At 38.6% G+C, this 20,352-nt stretch overlaps 1 protein-coding gene across 11 annotated transcripts in view; it reads right to left on the bottom strand.

Annotated features, from left to right (window-relative positions):
* Positions 1-20,352, bottom strand: part of LOC113544721 (cAMP-specific 3',5'-cyclic phosphodiesterase 4D) — a 182,396-nt gene that overhangs the window by 39,363 nt on the left and 122,681 nt on the right. Inside the window, exon 1 of one of the 11 annotated variants that reach the window (XM_034312425.2) lies at positions 1,481-8,012. The exons of the other annotated variants lie outside the window; for them this stretch is intronic. Within the exon in view, the coding sequence (XP_034168316.2) occupies positions 1,481-1,575 (95 nt within the window). The 5' untranslated portion in view covers positions 1,576-8,012. Of the gene's footprint in view, positions 1-1,480; positions 8,013-20,352 lie in introns of those variants that run through there. 11 annotated transcript variants of the gene reach the window in all.

The following is a 20,352-nucleotide window of genomic DNA, read 5'->3' as shown; positions in this document are numbered from 1 at the left end:
GACAAACACCTTTCAGCTGTATGATCTTCTCTTCCCCTTGAACTTGGGTGAACTTGAATTCCAGTTCCCCAAAAAATAAATGAAGGGAATTCAAAACAGCGAACATTATGGATTTTTTCAGTAAAGAATAAAACACAACATGTCATGCTGTTATAGGAAAATAATCAATGGCAGTGTGGTGTGATGCAACCCGATGTGAAGCAGAGTTACTGTTACCACCCCAAAATAGATTTTTTTCCACAGTACATCCTGAAGAGTTTTATCCTTCTTATATGACAGAAATTTGCCTGTTTATAAATTTTTATTTATTAAAGAACAACACAGCATACTTATCAGTTTATAATTATATTTAATGTTGTGAAACATCCATGTAACAAGTTAGTTCCTTTATTCACTTGCGTTACAGCAGCTGTAAATAATCATTCTCTCACTTTTCTTTCTCTCTCCTTATTTAATTAATTCGTATTATCAAGAATTCAGAAAAGCACAAAGTCCACTGTTCTGAAAACTTTCCCATGGTGGAAATCTTGCTGACTGTTACAAAGTACTGACACTGGAGACTCCTTCCATAAATAATAAACAAACATCTCCACACAGAAAGCTTCTCCATATCAATGATTATTCCTTTTTTTTTTTTTTTTTTTTTGCTAAATAACATTTTTTCACATGGTTTATTATCAGTTTTGGATTATGTGGATAACCTGCCATACAAGTGCTCTAATGAAAGATGAATAAAAACACAGATAGCTTCCAGAGACTTTGAACAGGATGTTTCTTAAACAAATTACACAATCAAGACAGTTCCAGAAAAATCCTCTTGCATAAACAGTCATTTGTATAAATCTAATTAATTTCATGCGGTGTGGTATACGTAAATGCAAAACAGCGTGTTTATGAGTGTATCACTTACACGTCTATGTGTGGTGAGGATTGAGGTTTAGTTAACAGAGGCACTTCTAGCCAAGCTGTACCCATAGTAACCCACATGCAACATCCTCTTTCAAAATGAACACTACCTTGCAAAATTTCCGAAACATCTCTCAAGTCAAGACAAGAGCGATGTCTATGCTTTAAATATTTGCCAACATGATCAATGACATTTTCACATAGTGCTGTGTGTCTTCTCTTTTCCTGCTCAGATAATATACTGCAATGTAGCTAATAATATAAGGAGCTACAATAATAGATATGTGTACACAGCCACATAAGTGCCTTTCAAGAGCTCTGTTATAATTAGGGGAGTGGAGAAGAAAAAGAAAGGGATAAAGCGAACGACTTATTTACCTCTTAGCTCACCTCTTTAAGCTACTGAGAGCTTAGAGACTTGGAACTAAACACTCTGTCTGCCAACATTACTTCCCTGTAACTTAAAGGTTCAGTAAACGCCAGACATGGGCATACTATCTTCTTAAACACTGCAAGATACAACAATTTAAGCACAGTAAAGAGGAGCAGCAGTAGTCTACAGAGTGTACAGTACCTATAGGATCGAAGCAGGTGCTTCCTCTTCATGCCTTTGTATACACTGAAGCTGCAGGCAATAAATTTGCCCGGGGGCTCCCTGTGCCAGTCCATTCTCACCGTGGCTCTTTATTTCCTGTGAGAGGAGCTTGAGTTTGAGCCTCGTGCCAGCTGCTTCCTTGCCTCTTCTACTCCCTACTCCCCTTTGCACGTCCAACCCCACTCCCTTTCAGCCTCAGTTCACCCTGCCGTCTCTTTTCTCACCTTAATCTCATTAAGGCTTGGACATACAGAGTCCTCAGCTCAGGGCCTCCCTCCCCTTTCCTCTTCAGCCTCAGACTGTGTCACTGTAAACACTTCCTCAGATCAGCAAATCAACTTTCATTTTTACTACACTTAGCTGACAGCGCTTCTTCACTGGTTGCAATGCAGAGAAACTCATAGAGACCCGAGGTGAGATGTGTGTGTGCGCGTGTACGGACAGAGCTTTAAGTCTGAAACACTGATGTTTTTTTATCATTTAAACCCAGAGCCGCTGAGGTGACATTGTGGTTATTTTTAAAAAGGTGTGGCTGGGAGTTAATATACTGAGGCTGTGAGATAATATTATGAGGCCACAAGCTGAATATGTGGACAAATTCAAGGACATTTATTGTGTAGCTTGAGCTCACGACTTAATATGTTGTCGAAATGTCATATTTAATACGTGGCCTGCACTTATACTGTCGGAATGAGTGAAAAAAGTCTATTCACTCCGTCTCACTTATTTTAAAGTAGTCTTAATAAATTAATTTATAGCTTGTGGCATTTAATATATTAATTCCTGCCCACACCTTATTAAAAAATTTCCCATCACGTCACCTCAGTGGCTCCGGATTTATATGAAGGAATAGACATTCTTCTTATTAACCCTGACTAAAGATGTTAGTTTGAACACAGGCGCCTATTATTCCGAGTACTGAGTCCTAATTAAAGCGTAAACTCATACTTTTGATTCGTTTGCTATTTGGTTTGGATTAGTTTCAAGCTAAACATCATTAAATGAACCAGAAAACATTGGCATGTAGGGCTGAAGACGTCCTCGTTCATTAGTAATACGGAGATGGTAAAAGGTAAATGTTTGCACTTGGCAAAGCACAGCTACTCACCCTAGCACAGAGAACTTAATAAATAAAACTAGATAACTACCGAAATAACTAGTTTTAAACATTTTGTGCATCACATTCACTGTTTATTCTCTCTTTTTTCTTTTTTCTTTTAAGTTTATTACCTCACATTTCTACAGCTCTGTCCTTTGGCTCAGTTTAGCTGCTCTCATTTATATAAAAAAATTATTCTCGCCACCCAAAATACACAGAATGTTTGGTTCCCTTGCTGCAGGATCAATTTGCTTTCTTACTGCAATCAAACCACGGTGTAAGACAAGTTTACCACAGTATTACATGTTACACACTAGTCTAAAAACCATCATTTCATATCAGCATATAAAGTAATGTAGTAATAATATAGAGCTCCTGTGTTTTTCCTAAGACATTACGCTGAGGCGCAATAAACCCCAGTGTAGTGTGCATAGAGAAAAAAGGTTAAGCCTTCAAACAGCTCAACCGGCTTAAAGGTTTTTACCTACGCCCATGGCCACTGACTAAGTGCACTGCTAAACAGCTACCTCAGTGTCAGACTATAATGAGTACTCAGCACCAGAATATAAATAGGCACATCCAAGCAATAATCCCCCAAATGCTAAATGCTACATGAGTCTCATTTGGATGAGGAAGTTTTGCCTAAATGTTTGCATATGCAATTCTAGAGCAAGCTGACATGGCAAACTCTCCGGTTTTAAGCTGCTTTGCACTGAACAGAGTGGAGCACTGTGATTCCACATCGTGTTTACAAGCAACATTTTGCTAACAGATGTTTCCGGTTTATTTCAGTTTCTGAGGGAAAGTATGTCTCGTGCAAGGCACACTAACAACAACTGCAAAGTCATAAAAATATGGAATGACAGACTAAATAATATACACAGTCCTAATGTCATGGAGGGACAACCAGGGAAGCTGTTCTGGGCACACAAGGGTTTAGTAGTCTCCGGGTACGCACAAAAAAATGTGTGTATTTGATCAAACTATAGCAGTCAAAAATGTAGACCTATGCGTTGTTTGCAGCACATCAAATAGGTTAATATAATATTTCCTCTATTTGGTAAAAGGGTTTGGTCGGCTGCGTTTTCTCAGCAAGAGCTTCTGAACCCTCTGAAACTTCTGTGGCTAATGCTGCCTTCCCATGCTATCAGAATTATCGTAAATACGAGTTTCCCACTAGGAAGTTGCACATGAATGACCCCTCAAGTCGTAATTACGACTGAGAAACTCAGAAACCGAGTTTCCAAGATGGGAGGAGTCCTAAACTTTCAACATGGCGGAGGAGAGTACAGTTTCAGTACTGAATGATTTTGTTTTGTTCATTTTTCTACATGCAGCTAATAAAACATGGAGCTTGCCGTTTTGGTCATATTCATTTATGTACATTAGCAACCACTCTATGCATGTTGTACGTTTTTATACCGTTAAAATAGCTTGTATTTGACCAAAATCCCATCAACGTCAGCAAGCTAGCTAAGTCAGTAATATGTGTTATGTTGTCAAAATAAAAGGAAAAGAAAAGAAAAAGAAAATATGTATGAATGTATCTGTTTCATGTTCTTTCTGACACCAAAGCATGTGAACATGACATACTCGTAATTACCACTTCAGAAGTGGGAAGTAGGATAATTCCAACAGCACATGAAGGCAGCATAATTCTAGACATTTTCTCATAAAATATTACTTTACTATGTAAGTATTAGTATTCAAATTTATATTACAATGTCTTTTGTTCAAATTACCTTTTCATTTAGTTTCCATTACATCTATCCACTCTTTCAATGACTTTTACTATTCAACTGGGTCCATTTATGTCTCACAGAATATTACATTATTCTTCACTAACATGGTAAAAAAATAAAATATTCATTTTTCCTTTTCATACAAGGATTGCTCAAACACCTAAGAACAGAGTTTTAAACAATATATTCTTGATAGTATGTATAAACTCATATAATATTATTTTTTAATGTTGACTAGACAAGCTGAAATACAAAGGTTCATGTAGGAAAAATTATTCTATTTTGATTTAAAACTTAAAATAGGTTATTAGAAGAGTTATGTGGTAGCCTGGATGGTCACATACTCTATTCTACGTTGGCTTCTACAGTCCACAGACATAGAAAACGAACTCTGCAGTTTGATATGCACATGAGAGGCAACATATTTAAAGTGTAACTGCACTCCTTAGGTTCATGAAAGATTATGAAACAGATGCACTATATGGCCAAAAGTTTGTGGACACCTGACCACCACACCCAGATGTGCTTTTTGAACATTCCATTCCAGCTTTAGTCCCCCTTTGCTATTATAATAACCTCCACTCTTCTTAGGAAGGCTTTCCACTAGATTTTGGAGTGTGGCTATGGGAATTTGTTCATTCAGCTACAAGAGCATTAGTGAGGTCGGGCACTGATGTCGGGCGAGGAGGCCTGGTGCACAGTCGTTCCAGTTCATCCTAAAGGTGTTCACTGGGGTTGAGGTCAGGGCTCTGTGAAGATCACTCAAGTTCTTCCACTCCAACCTTGGCAAACCATGTCTTCATGGACTTCACTTTGTGCACAGCAGCACTGTCATGCTGGAACAGGTTTGAGTCTCTTAGTTCCAGTGAAAGGAAGTTGTAATCTTACAGCATACAAAGCGATTCTAGACAATCGTGTGCCTCCAACTTTGTGGAAGGCCCACATATAAGTTTGATGGTCAGGTGTCCACAAACTTTTGGCCATATAGCGTACCAATACTAATCTACCAACAAAAAAATCACATTACTGGCTGAGCAACAAGACAGGCTTCTTTAATCTCATTTTGTTTTGCACTGCTTACAAGTGAAAATGATGAGCAGCCAAAAATGAGACCTAATGAAATCTTATAAACACTCACACAAACAAACTTCAGTCTGTCACAGTTAAAAAGATTTGATGCAAGGATGTACAGTCTAAAGGCCATTTTGGACTTTATTATTATTAGTGGAGTAAGCGATCTCTGTAATTTTAGTCCCATCTGAATCCTTCATGTCAGTAATTTTGACCGACACCTGCGTCTGGATAGATTTCCTACTATACACTGACCTGTAGAAATCACCCCAGTTCATATATATTCAGTCCAAGCAGACATGGGGGAAGTGGTATGATTATGCCTTTGTGTTTGTTGAACAGTCCAGACTATTCTTGTACCTGAGGCAATGAAGGGGAAGTGATTTTCCCTAGTTTGCAATTATAACCTGCAAGAACACATTATGTACAGATTCATTAATTTGTATATAATCCTAATATACATATACTGACATATCATGATCATATATTACTTATAGAATCTATTAATAATCTCTTATGCATATCTTATATCTATAGGTGCTATACAATTACAACTGAAATCTCTCAAAGGGTGTTGTCCTCTTTCCTTCCACAAGAGGACAGTAGTCTCTTATTTCTTCTCATTTTTATTTTGAAGGACAACGAGGGCAATTCCTTTTCATAAAGTATCTATAAAAATGACGAAACATAGGTGCCTAATGAAGGCATGCTGTCAATCTTTTTTTGCTCTGTTATATTTGATTGCAATTTGGTTTATTAAATAGTATCTGGCAATCACCCAATCATAGAATGCTGCCTTTTGGAGGCTTGAATGATAAACATGAAAAAAAAAAAAACAAAAGAAGAAGAATCTTCATGACGCACTTGGCAAGACAAATGGACATGTGACATGCCACAGCTATTTTATTTGCATTAGCATGAAAAATGATTTGCTAGGTGTAAAATGTTATCTGCTCTGGTTGTCAGAAGAGATTCCAAACTTGCCAGCTTGATTCATTTTATGTCAACACATTAGCTTCTCTTTATATGGGGTACTTGCACTGTATATTTGCATGACCTCAGCTGCTTTTTCAGGGCAAAGTGACTGGAAAGAAGCACACTAACTTCTAATCATGCTCTGACATTTTAAACCTTTCATGACTGTAGTGTTTGAGTTGCATGCAAAAAGCTCAAAATGACTAAAATAAGCCTGTGACAAATGATGTTAAAAAAGCAATGTTTTAAGTATAAGGAGCAAACAAAAAGCTTAAAGATATTTTAGGAGACAGAACTTTAAAGCCCCCAGGCATAGAGAATGGCCTTTCCCAGGACACGGCTCTCTGACTTTCTTCCGTATCATACCACATCAACTAGTGCTGGGTGATATGATGATATAATTCCATATTGTCACAATATGCTTTTCTGAGATATCATCATTTTTTTTTTTAAATGACTGGAAGCAATCGATATGGTTTTAAATTTCTCTTTATCCAAAGAGGTTAAAAACCAGTCGAACCTCCTACTTCATGCATAATCAAATGTATTAACACACAGTGCAGGTTAAATGAGAACAGAGCAAGTGGAAATAAAGAATCAGCAGGGATGTGAGTGCTATGAGGGCTGCGGCTCTTCCGTAATAATTCTTCTTTCTCTTTACATAGCACCTTTCTCACGCTCCAGGTCAGAGACCAAAAAAAGAGTGAATGTTAGGAAGGTAAGGAGCTACCGTGTCACCCGGTCTATTGATTACTTTAATTTGATGGCCGAGGGCCAATTGCCTCTCCTGCCACCTTTTATTTAGCCCAATGTGCCATGCCACCTGTGCCCCATCATGTTGCCATGGCGCTTGCATTCTTCTGCCCGCGCTGCTTGATGGCTCATCCCAGACGTTGGAAAGGAAAATAGGTTTCCATGGCTGGTGATGGAAAAGTGAAAAAAAAAAAAAGTGGCGTGCTTTGGTGAGTCCCCTCTTTAAATGAGACAATTGAGAGGATGACAGAATCCAATTAGCTCCGGTGAGACGTCGCAGTAAAAATGTGTAATTTCCTGAAATGCTATTGGACAAATAATTGTTTCTGAGATATATTCTCAACCAGAGTCATGTTTAAAATGCCACAAAACCATTGCAATGTAGGTTACAGTAGTGTGAGACAGACATGGTATTATTCCCAAGTATTTCATCAGGAAAATGACAAATAGTTAAGGGAAAATCTGTTCCTATCTAAGGTTGGTTGGTTTGGGAGAGCTAGATGTATGATGTTTGTGAGCTTTCTTGCACATACTTTGCCCATTAAGTCATCCAGCGGCATTTCATTTCAATCTAGTGCGCTAGATCTGATGGGATCAGTTTACAGAAGTAAAGATCGATTTTTGGTTTTAATAATCAGTAAGTCATTATTGAAAAACCACCCAGTGAAGAAGCAGCCTTTATTTGTCACATATACATTACAGCACAGTGAAATTCTTTTCTTCACATATCCCAGCTTGTTAGGAAGCTGGGGTCAGGGCACAGGGTCAGCCATAATGCAGGCCTTGCTCAGGGGCCCAACATTGGCAGCTTGGCAGTTACCCGACATTCTGATCAGTAACCCAGAGCCTGAACTACTGAGCCACCATATTTGGGGCTCCCGAGTGGTGCATGGCCGTGCTCTCAGGGTGGGATGGGAGGGATGGAATTAATGTCTCTTCCTTGTCAATCACAGCAACAATAGACAATGCTAGGTGTCTGTGAGCTCATGTATGAGGAAGAGGGCTGAATGCACATTCCTCTTAGTGTTACGTGTATAGTAAGCTAGTGGGTGGGAACTGGTAAGACCAAACTAGGGAAAAACTGGACAAAAAAACACATATATTTCAACTGTTACCCAAAATGCAGGGATCAGACTGTTTTACTCATGCTCAGGTCAGAGACCAAACAAAATGTGTGTCTGATTTTCAGAAGAGGACAAAAAAAAATGTAAAAAATATAAGCAGTTCTCATAAAATACATATCCAGGATCCTAAGCAGAATGTGAGGGCTAATGGTGTATTGCTCAATGTTCTTTAAACACTTAGAGATTTCCGTTTTCAAGAACTGAACCATTTTGCACAGGCACTCGGTAAGTAGGAAGTGCAAACATACGGGAAGAGAACAACACTGGTAGGCTGTACTGTGTACTGTAACCTACATTGTATTGCAATGTACTGTAACGTACATTGCAATGGTTTTGTGGCAGAGCAAAAAAAAAACAAAACAGACGTCCCATTTCTCAGATAGATAAAAGAATGATCATATAAATAATAACTTACTGTAAAGTTGAAAAGAGAAGGAAAAGCAGAATAAATACCTTTTCATGTGCTTTTCATTACTGGAGGCAGGGCTTGAAGAGCGATGTGGACAGCTGACTTTATTTAAGCTAGTTAGATGTTATGTTGCACGATGTCCTCCACTGACTGCGTATTAGATGCCATTTGCTTAGCTGTAGCTAGCTAACATTAACATTAGCACTTTGACTAGCTCCGTGCTAAATTTCTTGAGGAAATGGAAATGGAAATTGGTCCACACCATCACTTTCTGTATATATGCTTTATATTAAGGATGTCTGGATCTAAAGTATTTAGCTATTAGTTGTTAACACGTACTTTGACTCAAGCACAGTTTTATAATATGTGCTACACATATCTGGCCTTGTGCCATACCCAAACCACTGCAGTGCTCCACAGGTCTTAATTTATACACAATGTTTGTAGGGTAGTCAATATATTTTCCAGATATAATTGTCTAAATCTGTTTTAAAGCACCCGTATTTGTCTTTCTTGTCACTATGTTAACTTTACTTATCTCTAAAAGCAGCTGCTCAACACATTCTCAATCAAGCTGGCTCATTAATATTCCAGCTTTATTCACACAACTTGACTTGGAGAGTTGCCATAACTCGGGTCTGCATTCACACATCACCCAGTACATAAATTGATTTCCACTTGTCACTTGATCACGTATCAGTCCATGTTACGCCTCGCCATTCGACTAACCACCAACCTTGTCTCCTCAGTTCATCTCACTATCTAGGATAGGATCCAAATGTATACAATTTCTATCTAAGTGTGGGTTCTTAATGTCTGATTTTTTTTTTTTTTTTACACTATGCATGTTCGACGTTTTGCTGTTTATTAGATTTGTAGAACTGCCTTGTGATTGTATCCTACGCCTCAGTGTTTTGTGACAGGTTATAAAGATGGATTACATCCCCCACGTTTCGAGTATGAATGCATTATTGACTTTCTTTCTTACTCATAAAAAGTAAAACATTAGCAGTAGAGAATGATCAGCAGCATTAGAGCCAAATAAACATTTAATCTTTGATTCAAATGCACATGAGTATGTTCGTAAGCATAACTCTAGCCTTAGAAGCAAATTACTACAGGCGAGTTTTCAATTCCACTTGCCTTTACACGTGCACAAACCAAAACAGAAACTTTGTATGATATGCAGTGATAATCATGTTAAGTTTCAGTCATAGTAAATTGTTCTGCATTCCTGAATTCCTCCACATTATTTGGGCGGCCAGCCTATAAGATAGCATATGATTCCACAGCGGGATTCAAAAACAGTGCAAAGTCTTCTTTGGTGGACCAGGAGGAAGAACTGAAAGGATTCAACGGCTGAAAGGGAGCACATCTCGGATTGCATAGGACATGCTGTCAAGGACTGCATTCAAAGAAGTCTCCAGGCGTAACGATTCTCCGTGCCACTGGACCCTGACTTCTCTGGATAAAAGTATGGGATTGTCTTCACGCACAGGTTCCATTGCACACGTCATCCATCTAATGGACGTGAGCTTAGGCACGGAAGCCAAAACGAGGGTCACCAAAACAAAAGAGACTAAAAAAAAACGCCCTGGCAACTTGAGATGGCAGCTGCGGACGGGACTTTCTGGCGCATCCTGACAAGACAAGCAGCTGCCAAACGTCTGGCATCCCATGCCCCACATGCGGTCTCCGCAGCCACACGCACAATCATGGATGTATGCACAATGCATCGTCATTCTCGGATCAAGAGTAAACCAAGAATAAAGAAAGAGGTCAAATGTAAAAAGGTATTTTTTTTTTCCGCAGCATGCGCACTGCATTTGCACAGTTGCAAATTCAGTTTTGTTCAGTGAATTCTCCTTCTGCTGGTTACTAAAGTTTGTAAATCTTAGGGAAGGCTAAAATATGTCCAATTGAGTTCTTTCACCCATTTACAAAGAGGATTCATAATGATTGCCAGTCTGATGCTGACCTTCTTCATGGTCTCCCATCTATCTCGCTGGTTGCCCAATATCAGAAAGCTGCACTCAGATTGCCTCCGAGCTGCCACCCGCCGGTGAACTGAAGTCGTCACACCCAAGCAAGAGAATCACCACGAATACACTGACACCATGCAGTTCCACCTTTTCCCTCCTCTTTCCTTACTAACATAATAACTAGGAATCTCTCAAGTGCTGTCTGTGGTCAGAGTGTTTTGTGTTCACGGTACACCCTTGGTTCATGATAACTTCAGACCAGCTACATGCGATTAGCAAAGCAGAGCATCAAAATTATTTAATGGTTTGCTAAACCCAGTAGGACATACACCAGCATGCCAAAAAAAGAGGAGCAGCATTGCTTAGAAAGTGTACCATTTCAGTTTCTTATATAATATTAATTCATTAGTTAATCAGTTTAGTTGAATGAGGTTTTAACAGAATTTCCACTCATTATACGTGAAGCACAAAGTTAACAAGATTTTTAAAAAAATCAATGAGAAATAAATTAACAAAATAAATTTTTTTGTTTTTATAAACATGCCCTAAATACCAGCAGACTGTTTTCAAAAAAAACCCAAATGGCTAAGGCCTGGTGACCTAAGCTGCTTTGGAGAGAACGCTGGAATGTTTTTGTTAAGATCATGTTTAATGCTGGAATGCATACTCTCTTCTCAAGCTAACTTCTCTGCCGTCTAAACCTCCATATAAGGAAACCTGTCCTTCAATTACGCAGAGCCTTTAATGAGCGCACGTGGACCAAAAAAGAAGAAGTGTGTTCTCAGGTAGGTATAGTTACAGCTTCAAAGGCATGCTTCCTGTGAGCACTGCGCCACCGACGTCACCCGTCAAATGATGTGTGCTTTAATCTGAATAAGTTAATTAACCTTTCATTTCTTCCATCTGGTACAGTGTATGTGCTTTGGAGCAATGCTGCTCTGCATCTATTCCTCCCAAAAAATGAGATCGGATATTAATGCAGAGTACTGTAAGTAATCTTCATGATAAGACTGCTCCTGTAAATTCATTCTATCGCGTTGGGTGTACTTTCTTAATCGATTACGCCACGTTATAAAGAACAAGTACGTGTGCAATGTAAGACCCCCCGAGCAGATGATCAGCATCAAAACCACCTTGCGCCAGCAAAGCCATTTGCTGCGTCTCAATTCGCTACTTACACTATGCGCTAAAAGTATGTACTTTTGAGTGTGTAGCAAAACAGTATGCAAGTTCTGGGACTGCATTTCAGCTTTTCTTCATTCATTATTCCTTACATAATTTAGACTATATAATTTAATTTACCATTCCCTTGATTTATTTTTCCACATTTCGCAGGTTGAATTCAGCAAAGCAAACCATCATAAAACTCCTCCTCCCTCACGCAAGGAGTTGTGGGCAATATTAGCTGAAAAAGTGTCCACAGAAAATCCAGAAATTCCGAAATTTCCTCTGAAATAATCATTTCTACATACTACGATTTGGGACACATTCATTCTAATCTCGGATACTATTTAGGATGGATAGTAGGGAAATTGAGACGCAGCAATTGTTTCTCTCTGATACAATGAGAGTGGCGCTGCTTTGATGGCTTGGTGCTGCATTCAAAGTCCACACAAATTCAATATTAACCCCGTTTATGCTATTTATTTCGTAGCACAACTGATAATACAAGCCCTCATATGTGATGTAGAATGCATTATATCATATGTAATGAAGGATGTATTTCAGTACAATGCAGGAGCAGCTAATTATTTGTGTATCCAGAGCTACAGTTGGTATAAAAAGTCTACACACCCCTGTGACTTTGCAGTAGTTATGATATAGCAAAGAAAAATTCTAGTAAAAAAAACAAATAGAAATGTTTTAGGGGAAAAAAGAAGAATTGACTAACCACATTCAAACTCATGTTCATAAGTAATTATCATGCACCTGTCATCAATGAAGTGATTCTGATTAACCCCCCAAAAAAGATCAGCTGTTTCTGTAGGATCTTCTTGACATCTTTTTCTTTTCATCTGACTGTTGAAGCCATCCACAAAGAGCATACAAAGCTACACACCAGCAGGTATCTAAATCTTAAACAAACAAACAAAAAAAAGGTTTGGCTTTGGTTGTCCTTTAGGGAGGATGGGAGAAAACATGGACTGCAAGAAAATGGGTGCATGAGATTGTTGTCTTGACAAACTAAAACCTGGTATTCCTGTTTTTATGCTGACATTTCGTTATGTTGCATTTTGTTCCTGAATGTCATGGTACGTCTTTAAGATTATATTTAATACAGTGGATATAAAACTATAAATCTACACGCCTCTGTTAAAATAGCAGGTTTTTGTGATGAAACCATGTCACATCTTTTAACCTTTAATGCAACCAACAAAATTAGGGAGAAAAACAAATAGAAATATTTTAAGAAAAACAATAATCTGGTTGCAAACTTGTGCACACCCTTAAGATAGTTGTGATATTAACGAATATGTACCTTCATTTACAAAGGAAGCACTAAACGCTGATCATCTATAGGCACCCTAAATCAAAGGTGTTGAGGTGGTGAACTGAACTATGGGAAATTGGCAACTGTTCCAGTTATGTTCTGTGTGTTTGTTTATTCCTGAGAACTAATATTTCTAATATTCATGATCACATGATGCTGCCAGTAAAAACTATATTAAAAAATCTAAAATCTCCAGTTCAATTGGGTTGAGATCTGCTGACTGTGAAGGTCATAGCAATTGATTTACATCATTTTTATATTCTTGGACAAAGGACAAAGGCTCCCTTTAGGATAGAAATGTTTCATCATAGGATTAGAAATGATCAGTCAAAAGAACTTTATGGATTGCGCTGACTCTTCCATGTAACAGGACAACTGGAGCCAAACCGTGCCACCAAAATGTCCCCAAAGCATAACAGAGCAACTGGTTCTTACTTCAGTTTGTCACCCAGTGTATTTCCACACATTTAAGATGCCACCCGAGATGCTTACTTGTAAATAAAGGCTCTCTTTATGGTACATTATTATTGACAAAGTAGAAAGATGCCACCACTGTCAACACACACATGCGGGAAGTTTTCCCATCCAGTTGCAGGTTTAATTATTCCGTGCCATGTGGACGATCACCTGGGAGCATATTGATGTGGTAGGGGTAGTCGGTGGCACTGACAGCTTCTGTGCCAGCGACTGCAGTAATAATCACCACCACAGGTGACTGTTAGGTCTTCCAATCCTGCCCACTGAGCCACACGTAGCTCAAAGCTCAAAGCTTCCACTATATTCACTGCGGACTGCAAGTGAAGAAGGTTGTTTGTCACATGAAAGGTCACTGAAAAACTTTGGAGGAAATATTGTTCAAGGCTACATTTGGAGTGAATTTTCTCCTAGGTGAGTAGGTGTAGAGAGCATCTTCTTCTTCTTTAGCACATCTGGTAAAACCAGTATGCAACAGACTGAGACGGTATTGCTAATAAACAGGTAACTATCCCAGCACAATGAAATAATTCGATCAGATTCTACAGTGATTCTACAGTGATAGGCATTACTTAGGACTGTTTGTACAGCTCTGCAAGGATACCAACTCTAGTGCAGCTTGGGGCAGTGGGTATTCAAGCTACCACCATCACTTCCTGTCGCCCAAGCTGCATCTGGGAATATGTATTCTTAAAACAACTTTCCCAGATGGAAACATTTGTGCAGTTCCCCAAGGGCTTTGTCTTCTCCAAAAAATAGAGACACAATTGCCCCCATTCTGGGAAGAAAAAGAGGTAACAATGGGCCAAAGAGTATTTAGATCAAATATAGACAGACTCAGTGTCTCATCAAGAGACACAGAGAACAATTTTCCCCCTGTAATGATACTGAATTAGGAAGCTGTACTAGGATTCTGGGGTCTTTACTTACATTGACAAAATTTCTAACTTTCATAAAGAAGACACAAAGACCTGTATTCATATCCATGACAAAATTAAAATACATGTATAATCGCTGATATGGTGAGTGATGAAATCTCTGTGAGGAGGCATTTGGCATTTAGGGAAGGAGTCTTTAGTGCCAGTGCTTTGTAACAGTCAGAGGTAAAGATGTTCATTTAGCTTTTTTGACACGGGAAGGTGTTCAGGACAAAGAACTTTGGAGTTATAACATGACAAGCTGCATTTTAGGGGAACAAAGTGATAACAGGAACTAACTTGCTTCACAGACATTCCACAGCATTAAATGTAACTGTAAATGCATACAAATTGCTGTGGTATAAGAAAAATAAAACACTTTGGAATGGAATGGAAAATAACCAACCTTTAGGTGGTAACAGTAATTCTACTTCATGTCAAGCACCATTTTCGATTATTTTCCAATAACTGCACTTCTCAAAGTTTATTTCTTACTTACGCAAACAAAGGTTCTTACCTTTGAAGCGTGACTTTTAAAAAGAGATAGTGACGGTATTTTGAAATATATTATTACGCATCTATGATTATCTATGCATGTCTATTGCATTGTGGATTTCAGCATGGCTCTCATGCAAAAGTTCAGAAGGGTGTTTCCGTCAGCGGTGCAGTGACTAATTGGGAGTGGCCCGATTAAAAAAAAGCCCCTGCACATGGCTGAGGTAATGGGTTTAGACGTTTTTGTAAGGGAAAGTGCATCATAGTGATGCTAATTCTAATCCCTGTGACATCACTGATCCAGGACTGGGTGGATAAGTGGGATAGCCTTGTGTCAGTACACAAGGATCCCATTGGTGATGTCATAGGAAGTTCCCTGACTTAGTGGTAAGTCCTCCAGCATGGCAGATATATGGTTTCCTTCCTACCTATATGCATTAAAAAGAGTATCGTGGAGTATCAGCTGTGGAAAAGTAAAAAAAAAAAAAAAAGAAAAACTCTCCTGTACAGCATACCTCAGCTGTGTGTACACATACTTTCCAAAATGTGAGATGTGTTCACAAAAATACTGCATCAAAGGGAAATTTTGATAGGTTTATAAATGTAGGCTACACCAAAAAATGATATTAACTTCAATGATTCGTTCAGGACTTTGATGTGCCATTCATACCCTTCTCCGTTCTCCAAAACAAGCAAGCATTTTGTCTTCCACATATTCCTCAAATTCATAAATTGAAAAGTATAAATTTTTTTATTCCAGACTTGTAAGCCTGGGATCTGGGATTTCTTCAAGATTCACCGAGGAATAAACGTCACTGTTAATACACTGCACGAAATAAGAAGAAGAATTCTTGTCTGTAACACATTAACAAGGAACGGTCTAGCAGACATGAAAGCACTGCTAAACTCATTAGGGCTACAATGGTTTGGAGAGGCCTTTGTGAATTTAACACAGTAATGGTTTATTCCATTACCTGGGGCTGGAAACAATGCTGACGTCATAAGGAAATCGAGGCTGTGAAATTCTCCAAAATACAAAGGTATGACACAAAGTCATTTCCACAAAATCCGTATCTGAACACAGCTGACAAAAAGCTGTCCTTCAAGAGAAGGGCATGTGCAATTTAAGTCTTCTGTGAAAAGAACTGAATGCATTCCACAGAAAAAGCTTGGCATTGCAAAAAAAGAACAAGATCCACCACACTGGGCTGTAATGCAGGCACACTGAGGACATTTCGGCCTGGCTGAACAGTCAATGTCAGGGTGTCGGGTGCAAACATCAGTCCTAGAGGGCCACAGCATGATCGTTTCTATTCTCTCTGCTCTGATTTGAGGCCTAAGGCCTTAATAATTACACAGCTGGCAAGTCAGAATCCGGCTTGTTAAATCAACAACTGTGAGGGCTTGGTGAATTTCAAGGCTATATTAATGATATAGTAAACTAATATACCAGTGCTAGCAATTATTCATATATACACATAAGTATAGAATAAAAAAAGATTTAGGATACGTTATTATATTCACGTAATTTAATTCAAAATGGTGTACAATGTCTGTTACTTCTACAGGGTGAGTTAATGGCAACAAGTAAACTGGATGAAAGATAAATCTTTTATTAAAGAAATAAATATATTAATAACGATGCTAAGTTACCACTAACGTTTATTTTAGTTGTTATTTAGGACCCACCCATGCAACTCTGTGGCCGAGAGTACTGGACAGAGTAACAAGGAATTCTCTCATTAGGTAAGTTGCACTGAAATTTACTTCCAAGCTGCATACACAGACCCAGAATTTAACATCTGCTGATTCAGGTTGTGTCTGCACTTTAAGCGAAATTAAATAATAGCCTTTTCTACGGACTTCGGCCTCATTCCAAAGTACTTGAGTGCAGCACGTGAGATAGGCAGCATTCAGGAGGGCAATGAGCCACCGCAGTGATGTGGCACTACTTACCAACCACAACACCCTCCTCTCCTCTCCACTTCCACCCAAAACCCAAGCTATAAAACTATCCAAAGGCCAACACTGACGCACGCACAAGCCACAGGACAACGTGCTTGAAGACCGCTAACCAACCTTGGATGGGATCAAGCTGGAGACTGTTTTTTTTTTTTTTTTTTTTTTTTAAAATAACAGTTTTGTGTGTTTCAGTGGCTTTGCAGATTGGAGGGTGTACATGTTTGGAAAAGGGCAGCTTCATAACTTTAGTGTCTCGACCAAATTCAAAACATTTACAGATCTACGCTGAAAGTGTCACCAAATGTAATTCAGAAATGATCATTCATTTCACTGACTTAACACAGAACTCTCTTATTACACAGCTGTTCTCGATCTCTCGAATCTGATTTGTTAGATGGTGCTGCATAATTTTCTATAACAGCAACTCTGACAGCAGTTCCAAGACAAATCACAAGTTTATAACAATGCACTCATATTAACAATTAATTCATAGTGACTTGTACAGGAGACAATCAACATAGTCATAGCCCAGCAATAAACAGATTAAAAATGGGTTATTTAACAAAGAAAAACTTGTGGAGCTTTCTGTAAGGATACATTTATTTAACATTTATGAAAGGCATCTCCAGGGTCAGCACTTTGAAACAACCAGTACTTTTTACACCACGGAAAAATCTACAGCAAAGACATTTATATGCTTTCTGTAATACTGTAAAAAGTAAATATATGGTCATTAAACTGATCTGATAAAAATGTCACTTAGGTTTAATTTAGATCCCCAGGCAATAATATTAGAAGGTCCAGTCCTGTCAGCAAACATCGGACAAAACGCAGTCACCATGACTCTGCAGAGCTGAGGAGAGCCGAGGAAATCTGGTTTTCGATCCCAGAGAAATGATGAGATCAACTGACTGAAATTTTATACTGTCCCTTTCCTCAGCATTATTTTAGTTGACATTTGGCTGACCATGAGAAACAGTACATATAATTCATTAAAGGAATAGTTTAAACAGTAATTGCATGAGGTAGTATTGAAGCACGGTTAAGTAAGTCTTTCCTGTCTGACGTCATACTGGTCACATCAACAGCTATTTTGGGTTAACAAGACCAAACCTGGGAAATGTAGAATTATGAATTTAACAAGATCAGATCATGGTGTTGGCATTTGCCCTTCATGCTTACAAGCAAAGGCAACGTTACTTTAATCAGAAATGCCTGTAAACCGGTTTTATGTACCTGCTTTTACGCTGTCTACACTTGCCAGCTTCCTGTAAAGAATGAAGTGGGAGGTAATTCTTGCCTCATGTGAGTAATAATATATAGACAGGTGACAAATTAAAGGAAAAAAATGGCATCTCTGTTATGCTTTGTGGGCATTATATGGGTATTTTGGGTGGGTATTGGGGGCTCGCCTCAGAAGGAAGGTCAGTAAACACCAAACACCAACTGAGAACTGGAATATCTTTTAGAAGAATGGTGTTTATCCCTTCAGTATGGTTTCAGGGACTTGAATAGAGTAGAATCATTGTCAAGGTGCACTGAAGTTGTTCTGGTAGATTTCTGTGGCTAAACACCTTGTTTTTGTTTCACCCATCTGCAGATCCTGCACATATTTACTGTGTGCAAATATAAACACTAAAACTAACTGTTTAATTTAAAAACAGAGCTGGTGTCATAATCTTAATGGCAAAATCCCAAGAAAAACATGTTTGTCTGTTTCATTATTAACTCAGTTTAACCCTTAAGGCTTTGTACTTTTGCTTTCCAGTTAGTACAGTATGTAGAGTATAAAATATGGATTAAAGTAGTTGTGAAAATTTGCCCTCATAATCACTTACAGATATGAAGGAGTGGGTTTGGAAGGATAAGAAAACACACCCAGGCAGGACTTAAACTGGGCTGCTGTCTACGTGCTGCATAAAAATGTCTCTCACTGCTGCTGTGCATGATTTGATGCCGGGACTAGCACACATGCTGATGATGGGAGGGAAAACCAAAGCATACAGACCTCCAGCTACAGAATGACTCATTTTCCTACACTGAAGAAAGGACATGAGCATAATTCCGAATAAAATGAACACAGGTAAGGATGTGTCATGTTCAGTTAGCGATGTGATGATAGAACACTTGAAGGACAACAAATATGAAAGCTATCATTGTTTTATAGTAAAGAAAGGCTCATTGTTCCTAAGCTCAGTATATTCTGGCTGGTGTACCAGTACAACCTCATACTGTAACGGTCATACATATACACAAACCCACACCCATCAGCAACACACAAAAACATACACACCTGTTTTGCCTGCCTTCAGGCCAATTCTCAACACTAGTTCTTGCATGCTGGGTTTTGTGTCATAGCCATATAACAGTTTGAGCAGAATGACGCTGCAGCATAGTAATGAAGAACAGAGGCCATTCTTGCGTTGTGTGCTCCTTAATCCTTCATTATTTCCCCACAAACCTTACAGTCGCAGTATTTGATTAGGCCTATTAGTGCCAGCAGACGGCATATAGAGAATACAAATGTTTCTAAAATAAGGTACGCTGACATATTAATGTATTAAAGGACATGGTGAAACATGGTGCCTATAATAAATCAAATCTTTAAGGGATGAGCTGAAAAATGCTTGACCTCTTAATTACCCTCTATTGATTTTTCATTATAGCATTTCACCTACCGCACCAATCATATTAATGTTTACTTCTCCTGCTTTTTACTGCAACTCACCAAGAACTTGCCTGAAAGGATTTCTATACTCTCATGTACACTCTTACAAAAAAAAAAAATTAAATTCTTGAACACTAAATGGCTGTACATTGTAGTCGATCCCTTAAAGGTTTTACCGTACAATTTCAATTCAATTCGATGTATATAGCTCTTTTAACAACAGGCATTGTCATGAAGCAGCTGTACAGAAATCCAGATATAGATTCAAATTTGTCCCTAATGAGCGAGCCAGAGGTGACGGTGGCAAGGAAAAACTCCCTGAGACAACATGAAGAAGAAACCTTGAGAGGAACCAGACTCGAAAGGGAACCCATCCTCATCTGGCTGACACCGGATAGTGCAATTATGAGTCATTACTCATCCACAGCTCTATACTATTGAGTCACACAGGTCATTTTTCATATCATTAGAGTTTTAAATTTCAGTCTACAGTATCAGTTATCCACTGTTCGATGATAGGAAAACTCACTGTTGTAGTCAGATAGATTTCCTGCTTCAGAAAGCTAAGAACCATTAACTATCCAACAGAACCCTTTTTCTCTAACAGTGCACACCTGAAATGTAAATCAGGTGTGATAACAAATGACTTTTTTAGGTTTTAGTCATGATTAAGAATGAACGTTTTATAA

This window comes from Pangasianodon hypophthalmus, chromosome 17 (assembly GCF_027358585.1).
Source record: "Pangasianodon hypophthalmus isolate fPanHyp1 chromosome 17, fPanHyp1.pri, whole genome shotgun sequence".
Classification (NCBI taxonomy): domain Eukaryota; kingdom Metazoa; phylum Chordata; class Actinopteri; order Siluriformes; family Pangasiidae; genus Pangasianodon; species Pangasianodon hypophthalmus.
This window is presented reverse-complemented; position numbering and strand designations above follow the sequence as displayed.